Source organism: Carlito syrichta, unplaced genomic scaffold, assembly GCF_000164805.1.
Source record: "Carlito syrichta isolate Samal-C Ts95f unplaced genomic scaffold, Tarsius_syrichta-2.0.1 Scaffold146527, whole genome shotgun sequence".
Classification (NCBI taxonomy): Eukaryota; Metazoa; Chordata; class Mammalia; order Primates; family Tarsiidae; genus Carlito; species Carlito syrichta.
Window position 1 is genome coordinate 130,995 of NW_007090623.1, and position 11,450 is coordinate 142,444.

General features: G+C 48.1%; 1 protein-coding gene across 1 annotated transcript in view; it reads left to right on the forward strand.

Annotated features, from left to right (window-relative positions):
• ADRA1D (adrenoceptor alpha 1D) overlaps nt 1–1,163 on the forward strand; it is a 31,143-nt gene extending 29,980 nt beyond the window's left edge. Inside the window, 1 exon segment of the mRNA XM_008050448.1 lies at nt 1–1,163. This exon segment is cut by the window's left edge and continues 18 nt beyond it. Coding sequence (XP_008048639.1) covers nt 1–330 — 330 coding nt within the window. The 3' untranslated portion in view covers nt 331–1,163.
• The last annotated feature ends 10,287 nt before the right edge of the window (nt 1,164–11,450 follow it).

The window sequence follows — 11,450 nt, forward strand, 5'->3', positions numbered from 1 at the left end:
CTGGCCCTCACCGCGCCTCCCGACCCTGACCCCCCAGGCACGCCCGAGGTGCAGGCTCGCGTCGCCAGCCGTCGAAAGCCACCCTGCGCCTTCCGCGAATGGAGGCTGTTCGGGCCGTTCCGGAATCCCACCACCCAGCTGCGTGCCAAGGTCTCCAGCCTGTCGCACAAGATCCGCGCCGGCGGCCCGCAGCGCGCAGAGGCCGGGTGCGCCCTGCGCCCAGAGGTGGAGGCTGTGTCCCTGGGCGTCCCCCACGACGCGGCCGAGGGCGCCGCCTGCCAGGCCTATGGCTCAGCCGACTACAGCAACTTCCGGGAGACTGATATTTAAGGACCTTTGAGCTAGGCCGGGGAGTATGATAAGGAGGAGGCTGGCTTGATTCAAAAGGCTCCTGTAAATCAGGGATCCGGAAACTGACCAGGGTGGCAACCCTGTGGTATCCCTGAGGAACTGGGCAGCGCTTGGGGCTGGATCCCTTAAAAGGCGGACACTTACGGGGCCTTTCCTGGGTACAGGTGCGCAGAGCTCTTATCTTAGGAGGAGGGGACGGTGGGCCCTGTGAGTTCGTTGGCTCCCAATCCCTGTTTGAGAAACACTGCCCCAATCACCATACTCTGAATCCTGGGTAGACAGCCTCAAGTGTGGCCAGGCAAGCCTAGCCTTCCTCTTGGGGGGAATAGGCACAGAGGTCTTGCCTGGCTGCCCCAGTGCCTCCCCTAGGGAAAAAGTCAAGGAGGCCAAGGTTCCTCAATGGACACAAACTCTCCTTCTTACTGTCCAATGAAGGAACCCAGTGGACCAGCCACCACCACCCAGGAGCTTTGGTGGTCAATTGGATGGCCAACATACACCTGTTGTATTTATCCCAGCCCCACTGCCCCCTACCCATGCACACCCCATCACCTGGTCCTGCCCTTCATTACTTCCCCTCAAGGGCCTTACTGTTTACACTCTGTACATAGTTCATTGTGCCTGTGGCCATCACTTCTTGCTGGGATTCCGAGCCACCAATTGGAGAGAGCTTTATTTGTTATTTATTGGTAAGAGTGCTTCTATTTTGTCCAAACTGTGCAAACTGTCCCTCTTTAGCTCATAACCCATAAAAAACTATTTTCCCCTCCCACCCTAAAATCCTCCAAGTACTAAAGATCCACAACAGGATAGACTGGGTCTATATTTGCATTTCTAATTTCAACTTAACTGACTTTAACTGATGGCTGCAGTCAGTGGCAACTTTTAACATGACCAAAGCCTTTGGGGGATTTTATTGGCTTTTAAAATTCACATGATCAGCCTTGGGAACCAAATAGTAATCATAAGCACAAGTTTTCCCTTTGTCGGTCTCCCTAGAGCATCTGTAATGCTCTGAGGGCCTCAGTAAGGAAGGCAACCATCAGTTAAATGGGTTAAACATTGCTTTACAGGAAATGATATACAAGCCCAAGTAGACAGGTGTATATGGATAATAAGAGAACCCATACCTAGGAAGCATGCTTGTCAGTTTTGAGTAAAATTTCATATTCCTTCTTATTTCCCATGGAATTGCAGGCATTTCAGTCTTCAGCTAGATAATATTTACCACGTATATCCAACCATCATGAGTGATGGCTGTGGCCCAGTGGACCCTTGGAAGGACAGCTGATTAAACAATATCCTAGTGTATCTAGGGTTGCTGTGAAATTGGAAGAGCCGACTTCTGGGGCCAATGTGGACTAGAACTTTGAGCCAAATGTTTCCATCCTATACTAGGGAGGTAGTTTATTTGAAAGGTTGCCACAATTTCAAGCTTATCTGGTTGTACAGGGTTGAAAAGGCAGCCAGTATTAAGGTTTGGTAGCAGACATTTCACACTATTGGGACTACAACAGGTTCTGGCCTCCCAAGCCCAGCCTCTCTCAAAGGCACCGGAAAGGCAGCTCATGGATCGGTGCATGCTGGGTACTGGGAGCATGTGGCATACTCCAAAGAGGGTCCCACTTTACAGCACACTGGCTATCCTAAAGCTGGAGACACTAGGGGACAGCCCTTACTGTCTTCTGGCAGAGGAAGTTCTCAGTATCAAAGAACTGAAATTTGCCTCCGAGGCAGGGGTGAGCCAGACCTGTTTCAATAGCTACTTTGGATTTGGGAAGGGTCTCTCTGAGCAGAGTGAACGTGGGTCCCACCTGCCAGGGCAGTTGAGTCCACAGGAGGCCAACAGTGAGGGCAAGAGGAGAGGGTGGGGAGGGCACCTTCATCAGGAGGATTTGGGGACCTCCCTGCCTTGGATAACCTGGTGGGCATGGAGGTGGGAGGGGCCAGCACCTTGTCCTGTCCTTGCTCTAGGCACAATGATCAATCAGCAAAGCTCCTGGGCACAGGGGCCCTCTGTACACAACCACTTCCTCCTGTACCCCTATACCAGGTACTGGCCTTCAGGAGGTGCAGGAGGGCCAAAGAACCCCCGGAGAGAACAAGCTATGGCAAGGGCATCCAGAGATCTTATTCTGATCATCAGTAAAGCTCTGTACTGCTAACCTTGGCCTTGGGATGTGACAAAGGGCCATAGAGTAGCCAAGAGGAATAGAGGAAATAGCAACAGCCTTTCTGAAGGAGGCAGCCTCTTGTGTGTGATTTTTGGGAATATCTGGAAGAAATGCATTCACAGGGTGCCATCTCCTGGATCTTCAGACCCAAGCCCAGCCCACACATCTGACTGGAGAAATTGTCCCTGAGATGCATGTAAAAAATGATGTCATTGTCTCCAAAGAGTAGAACTTTCTTTCCATGATCCACAAGGGATGGGGTAAAGCCTGAGGGAGCTTGTGAGTGGGGAAGGGATGGTCCTGTGAGATGCAACGGGGCAGAAGCAAGCCTCCCAAGTGCCCCTCATTCTTTTTCTTTTTTTTGAGTTGTAGTCTCACTCTGTCGCCCGGACTGGAGTGCAGAGGCCGCTCCCAGCCACCGCAGTCTCGGCCTGCTGGGCTCCGGCGATCCTTCCGCCTCAGTCTTCCAATTAGCTGGAACTACAGGCGCGCGCTACCACGCCCGGCTGATTTTTTGATTTATTGTAGAGATGAGGTCTCGCTGCCCAGGCGGGTCTCGAACCCACAGGCTCAGGCAATCCACTCACCTCAGCCTCCCAAAGGCGCGGGATTACAGGCTGAGCCACTGAACCCGGCTGCCCCTCATTCTTAAAAAGTCTCATTCCTCTTTCCCACCCAAGGACCCCAGTTCCAGCCTGCTCTCCCACTCCAGCTGGGCTCTTGCCACTCACCTTGCCTTACTTCCCACAGTCTTCCCGGGACCTCTGTCCCCAGCATCTGCAGGGCTGCTTTTGCAAGTCACCTGGGACCTTCCATTTCCCTTGTCTCCTCCCCTCCATCTCACAGCTGTCCACACTGGTGGCCACCCCTGCTTCCTGAAATGACCACGCCCCTGGAATCTCTTCTGACCTACTGACCACACTCTCTCTCTTGGCCTCCTCCGAAGGCTCCTCTCTTCACCCTTAAATGTTCCCAAGAATTTTTTTTCCTCAACTCTCCACACAATCTCAACTACTCCAAATCACCTCAATGACCACTTGTACATAAATGACGCCCAAGGGGATGTCTCTAGCTCCAGATGTGTGTTCATCCTTCCCCTGGATGGGCCCCAGACACCCCAAATATAAGCCTTAGGCTACTTACCTCCTGCAAAGCCATCTCCTCTACTCTGTTTAGGCATGACGATGCCCCTGGGCTTGCCCTGTCCTCTCCACCCGCCGTCTTCCAGACTCTTCATAATCATCCTCCCATGCACAGATCCTGTACACCGAACTAAGCCCTGCACGTCCTGCAGCCTCCCTGGGAGCTCACACCCAGGTCAGATCAGGGACAGAATCTCATCTGCATCCACCACAGGGGAGAGGACTTTCTGTTCCCAGGGCTGCTCGGGGCTTAAGTGTTTATTAAATACAAGATATGAAGAGTTAGCTCACTGACCCTTCTCGAGGACACTACCCCTTTGTCCAGTCAGTGGCTGGCTCCATATCACCATCCTTGCAAGGCCCTTACCCTCTCTGGTCTCCACCAGTCCTCCAGGTGCTAGAGGCTGCATCCTCCTTCCAGCCAGAGAGCCAGCAGCACCCTGGATTTTGACGGGAACACCTGCTCCATCTGGAGCCCAACCCCACCCAGCAGGTCCTTCACCCCCATACCACAGGCCAGTGTCTTAGTCCCTCCTCCTCCAGGTGCTGACAGTTCTTGGAGAAAGGTTTGAGACCTCAGTCACCCTCCCCTCAGTGACCTCTCAGAACTTCACCTCCTCAGAGTCCTCCTGACCCTGTTTCTATTTCCATCCTCCTCCATCCCCAAGGGCTACATGTTCACCGACCACTTGGAAAGAATTTCCTTCTTTTTTTTCTTCCTGCGGCTCCAGTAAATTATAAAACCAGATGCTTGTAAAGCCTAAGCTGGTCCCGCAGCCTCTCTGCTCAGAATGGCTCTCTGGGGAGCCTGGTGGACCCATGCTCACTAGCCCCAGGTGGTACTGAGGCCTTTGGGAAGGGAAGCTTTGCACTGCTCTCTTACAGGTCTCAGCGGGCATTTCTTCCCTTCCCCCACTCCTGCCCCTTTCGAGGAGCAGAGGAACAAAGGGAATGCTGAACAGGACTCCAAGTTACATTCTAAAATTGCGCTGACCTGGGAAGTAATTAAGGGAAACTTGCAGAATGCACTTGGACTAGAGAAGAAATCCAGGAGCTGGAACCACAGCAAGCTGAGAGTTCAGAGCCAGGAGACAGAGGTCAGGACACATGGGAAACACCTGCAAGCTTCTCAGCTGTGACACTTGTGATTTCTCCAGGATTCACCATTCACGTGACTCCACCATACTGCTTTCATCCACTTCTTTCTGTCCTGCCAGAACTGAAAAAGGAATCTCAGTTTATTTCCCTGAGAAAGGGAACCAGATTGGTCTCACTTCTCTTTTGAGCCAAGCCACAGAGGTCATAGGTCAGTGGCCAGTCTATGGCCTGGCTACCTTTGGGTTAGGTCTGAAAAGGGGGAGGCAGGGGAGTGGGGAAGGGTGGCAGGCTGATGGGAAGGATGGGTTGTGGAGGACAAAACACAGCTGTCTGGGCACCAGCATCTGTGGTGGAGGGGCAGAATAGACAATGGCATCCCTAGCACACAGGATCAGCTAAGAGCATGGCAGCAAGCAATAGGGAAGCTGATTAATAGATGCCTAAATCTGGGCATTATTCTTCTCTCTTGACAAGTCACAAGGCAGATAGTTGCTGATATTGCCAATTAAAGACCCAAGTTCTATCTGCCTCATAAGCTTTGGTGTATTAGCTTTTGTCCTCTTTGTTGCCTCATCGTGATCAGTGGCTCCATAATTCACATTCTTGTTCAAGGCAGGGAAAGAAGGAAGAGTGTTTGTGTTGTAGTATCTGCCTCCTTTTATCAAGATAGCAAATGCCCAGAACCACCCCTCCCCCAATGTACTTCCACGTGTGGTCTTATTGGACAGAACTTGGTCATATGACCACCCTGCCAAGGAGACTGGCAAAGTTGGAAAGAATCAGGATGATGTGATTGGTTTAGAGCAGGGAGCCCACCACCAGTGAACTAAGAATGGATTTTACATTTATAAGTGATTGGGAGGGACATGCAAAAGAATATTTCACGACACATGAAAATTACATGAACATTACTACATAAGCTCAAGACTGCCTCTTGGCCCACAAAGCCTAAATTTTACTATCCTTGCATTAGGGCAGTGAGGATTATTGCCTCCCACTGGGCACAATGCTATCCCAAACAAAATCAGAATTCTGGCAGCAGGAAGAGGAAGATATCAGGTAGGCAGTCCTCGATGTCTGCTGCCTATGCCATCAACACATTTCAAGCTTGTACTGATTTATCATGAGCTAAGAAGTCCCCCTTTCACCAGGGTCCTAGCACAAAGGGGTTAATCTGGAAGCGCTCTGCCTCAAGGTCATCTTCCCAGATTGACCAAATGTGTAGAGTTTTGAAGTAGGTCTGTGAAAAGGGAAGGGGGACGCCAGGAAATATCAGGATAGCTGTGTCCCAAAAAGCTCAGTGGGGTTTAATTTGCACAGTGAACTTGCCCCCAGCCAAGGTGCTGGTCCTCAGTATTACAGGTATAAAAAGGATCTGGAGACCAGTCTCATATAAGCTGACACAGATTGCCTAACTCACTAGGAAGTGAGGTGTGTAAACTCAAGGCTAATGTGTTAATTTTTAATGGAATATACAACTTTGCTATCAACAAAGCATTGTCCTCATGTGGATAAATGAACTTGATGGGAAGCCAAACTGTGGTCTGGAAGTCATTTAATAAGCTCACAGGTAGAGCTGAGGAGTTAATGAACAGTTATTTAGTGCAGCAGGCATGGGGTTTGGTCCCTGGGCAAGGGTTCCACCTCCTGGTGCCTTGTTTCCAAGGTACATCCCTGTCCATCTTCCCATCTAATCAACTCATGTTTCGTTCTGTCTTTGTCTTGCTCTGTGCCTTTAAGTTCACTTAGCTTATCTCTGATCTCATCCTTCATAGGTCCATTTCAGAGAGGAGCCCTCAGAAGACTGTCTTGAAAACTTATACTTGCAAGCTCTCAGGGAGCATCTTTCAGTCACCCTGGTAGACAAGCCTAGGAGTGCTGAATGCCTGGGCTTCATACAGATTAGGGAGTCGGTGTCTCTCAACCCCAGCTGTGAACTGTACCTACACAGGTGGGGCCTAGATGCCCTCCGACACCCTTCAATCAGCCACTACCCTCCAACCAACAACAAATAGCCAGGTGAGATCATTGATAATATTTACAGAGCACCTACTATGTGCCCAGTTGGTGGGGCTACATCAGCGTACAAAAGGAAAAAACATGCTTTCACAGAGTTCTTGTTCTAGGACACAGAAGGTGACAGGTAATAAACACATAGACAAAATATTCAGTAGATTAGATGGTAATAAGCAAAAGAAATATAACAGGAAGTTTCAGGGATGGGAAGATTGCTCTTTTAGATCTAGTACTTGGGGAAATTCTAAGCCTGAAGGTGTCGTGTGAGAAAAGACCAACAAATGATAAGGAAGTAAGCCATGTAGATTCTTGGGGAGAAGCATCTCAGGAAGAGGGGAGAGCAGGTACAAAAGTTCTGACATAGGAGGGTACCTGGCATATTGAAAGGACGTCAGTTACTGTGGCAAATAAAACTGTCCTGGCAAGAGATGGTGGCAGCTTTGCTGGAGGGATGGAGGTGAGAGTGATGAGGATAGGTTGACTCAGGAGATTCTGGGAATGAAGTGGCATTTCCATGTATCACACCCACCGCTCAGCATACTCTTCCTAACTTACCATCTAGATCTGTCTGCCTTATTAGGAACCCTTAACAACTCAGGAAAGATCTCTCCTTTTTTTTTTTTTTTTTAAATTAAAGACAGACAGACACTTTTTTTTTTTTTTTTGAGTTGGAGTCTCATTCTGTCGCCCAGGCTGGAGTGCAGTGGCCGCTCCCGGCAACCGCAGCCTCGACCTGCTGAGCTCCGGTGATCCTTCCACCTCAGCCTTCCAAGTAGCCGGAATTACAGGCATGCGCTACCACGCCTGGCTAATTTTTTGATTTATTGTAGAGATGAGGTCTTGCCAATTTGCCCAGGTGGGTCTCGAACCCGCGGGCTCAGGCAATTCACTCACCTCAGCCTCCCAAAGATGCGGGATTACAGGCTGAGCCATCGAGCCCGGCAAGATAGATACTTCTAACTTAAGTTGGCATCCTATCAAGTCTTTATTGGAGCCCGCCCCTTAAAATACCCACAAAAGTTCAATGCTTTGGGAGGCTGAGGCGGGAAAATTACTTGAAGTCAGAAGTTCAAGACCAGCCAGAGCAACATAGCAAGACCCCTGTAAGTAACAAAAAATTTTGTTTAAATCAGCCAGCTGTGGTGGTGCACACCTGTGGTCCCAGCTACCCAGAAGGCTGAGGCAGGAGGATTGCTTGAGCCAAGAATGTGGAGGCTGCAGTGAGCTATGATCGTGCCACTGCACTCCAGCCTAAATGACAAAGCAAAACCCTTTCTCTAGGAAGTACTACTAATAATAATGAAGACCTAAAAGGAGGATAAAAATTCAAAACAGGTCTGAAAATTAAGGTTACCAGTCAACCACTGGCAAACACTGAGGACTCCAGAGCTGGGGAAGCTGAGTCAAAAGACTCAGGGACCTTGCCAGAGTTCTGCCCTCTGTGTCAAAGGCAGCCCTGGCCAGGGGAAGGAAACAGCTCGACCCTTCCCACTGCATATTCCCGCACTCCCCATCCCAACTCCAAAAGGAGTCAGCCCAATTATCAAACCTCCAGCCACTGTCCTGTTGCCTATGAACTGCTTTCTGAGTAGCTGAGGACAGAGTCGTGATCCCTCATTCTCCTGATCCCCATCAGGAACTTTCTACAAAGTCTCGGGCAAAGACTTCATGCCTGCTGAACTCTACAGATTTGTGGGCCTTGGGTCAGAAGGGACCTTGAGAGCAGAGTAAGACACTAGTTTTCCAGGTGTTCCATCTGATGAAAGAGGAACAGCCAGCAGCTCCGAATCTTTAGAATGTAGCTCTTCCTTATTAGCCAAGAATCGGGCAGTGGGAGTAAAAGACCTCTCCATGGTCAAAAGAAAAGAATGCCTACTAGCTTCTGTTCCCTACAGCTTACTGGGCCAGAATCAAGCCATGAAATGCATCCTCCAGGGGCCTGAACCCCTTGGCCCATTCCTATCAGGCCTCTTTGCTGGACCTGAACCACCTTTATGCCTTGAGTGGCTTCCCAGTCTAAGGCCCACTGCTCCCTTCATCACCAATGTCCAGAAATATCCTTGGGCTGGATGAATCCCCCAAAGAAAGGTGTATCAGCCCAGTCATGGTAGCTTATACCTATAATCCCAGCACTTTGGGAGGCCAAGATGGGAGGATTGCTTGAGTTGGGAGTTCAAGACCAGCCTAGGCAGCATAGTGAGACCTCACCTCTACAAAAAATAAAAAGAAATTAGCTGGACATAGTGGCGTGCTCCTGTAGTCCAAGTTACTTGGGAGACTAAGGCAGAAGGATCACCTGAGATCAAGGCGGCAGTGAGCCATGATTGGGCCACTGCACTCCAGCCTGGGTGACAAAGTGAGACTCTGACTCAAAAAAAAAGAAAAGAAAAGAAAAGAAAGAAGGAAAGGTGTATCAATCAGCTATTGCTGGAATAATGCTGCAAAACAAGCCACCCCTCAATCCACAGGTTACTACAGCAAGCATTTATTTTTCTTACTTAAGTGTCTATCTACAGATCCTACATTTGTTCCCAGGCTTTTGTAGGCTCAGATCTATTCCCCTTTTCTCCATATTCTCCTTGAAGTATCAGCCATCTGGGCCACACTCTTCTTATGACAAATGACAGGTACATGAGAGGCTAAACTCAACTGCACCAGCAAGTTTAAGGTTCTGCTCCTTTCACATCATGTCCACATTCTCCACTGGTCAAAGCAAGTCATATGTCGGAGCTCAGAGTCAATGGGGTAAGAAAATATACTCTGCTCCAAGGGGAGAGGAAAATGACTGAATATTTACTGAACAACGCTCCAATTTATCACAAGGGAACCAGCTCTTCCAGCAGAGCTAGCCTTGCAGACGCATATCAAAACGCTATCAGTGAGTTGATATATTTCATTTGTACAGCTGCGCCTAGTGGAAGGCTTTAAGTCAAAATCTGACAATTATTTTAGTCTTCATGGCCCACCCATTATTTTATTTACCACTTCCATCCGTGTCTCTTTCCCGCACTGCACACTTGTCTTAGTCACAGTTCTGGTAAACCCACAAGCTAACCCTAGCCAAAATGAGTAAAAAACAAACGTCACTGGAGAGAAAAAGGGGAAAGAGGCAATGATGAGACAGCAGAAGACTAAGACTGTCAACAAAAAGAAAGCTGCACTTAAGAAAATACCAAGAGTCCTACTTAATTTACAGGTTCATTGCAGATAGCAGAAGACTAAGACTGTCAACAAAAAGAAAGTTGCACTTAAGAAAATACCAAGAGTCTTACTTAATTTACAGGTTCATTGCAACAGGTGATTCACATTCTCCAAACACATTTTGTATAATATGTGGTGACCAGCTATCCAATGAAGTCATGAAACCTTCAAAACTGCTTTGCCATGTGGAGACCAAGCATTCCAGCATTAAAAAGACAAACCTTTGGAGTTTTTCAAAAGCAAAAAAAAATGTGAACAGAAGCAATTATTGAAGGCCATCACTTCATCAAAAATGTTTGCACTGAGAGCAGCATTCTTAGTGGCCAACCTCACTGCTAATGCTAAGAAGCCCTTTACTACTGGGGAAGAGTTGATCCTGTCTGCAGCTAAGGACATTTGCTGTGAACTTTTAAGAGAGGCTACAGTTCAAAGGATGACACATTCTCCTCTTTCAGAAAGCGCCATAACCAGACGAGTTGATGAAATAGCAGAGGATACTCCATATTCTCCTTGAAGTATCGGTCATCTGGGCCACACTCTTCTCATGACAAATGACAAATACATGAGAGACCAAACCCAACTGCACCAGCAGGTTTAAAGCTTCTGCTCCATCACATCATGTCCACATCCTCCACTGGTTAAAGCAAGTCAGAGTCAATGGGGCAGGAAAATATACTCTGCTCCAAGGGGGAAAGGAAAGTGACTGAATATTTGCTGAACATAATTGTTAGAGAGGATTAATGAGTCACTGTGGTACTCAATCCAGGTTGATGAGTCTACTAATGTTGACAACAAAATAACAATGCCTGCTTAGGTGTGATATATTTTTGAGGAGGATGTGCATGAGGATATGTTATGTGTACTTTTGTTGCCAACCAATACCACAGCTGAAGAACTATTCAAGACTTTGAATGATTACATATCAGGAAAACTGAATTGGTCATTTTGTGTTGGTACATGCATGAATGGAGTGACTGCCATGACTGGATGGCTTTCTGGTTTTACTACTTGGGTTAAAGAGGTTGCTTCTGAATGTGAATCTATGCAGTATCATCCATAAAGAAATGTTGGTTAGCCGAAAAATGTCACCTGAACTTAATGGTTTTCAGGATGTGATTAAATTTATCAACCACATTAAAGTACATGTCCTTAACTCACATCTGTCCTTGCAGTTCTGTGAAGAGATGGACGCAGAGCGCACACATCTTCTTTTATAGCCAAAAGTGAGATGGCTTCCTAAAGGTAGATGACTGGTCAGAGTTTTTGAGTTATAAGAGCCACTCCAGATATTTCTTTTGGAAAAACAGTCACCACTGGCAGCACGTTTCAGTGACACAGGATGGGTCACAAAACTTGCTTATTTGTATATCATAGTCAACCTGCTCAATAAACGCAGTCTGTCGCTTCAGGGGAGAATGACAACTGTGTTCAAGTTGGCAGATATAGTGGCTACATTCAAAACCAAACT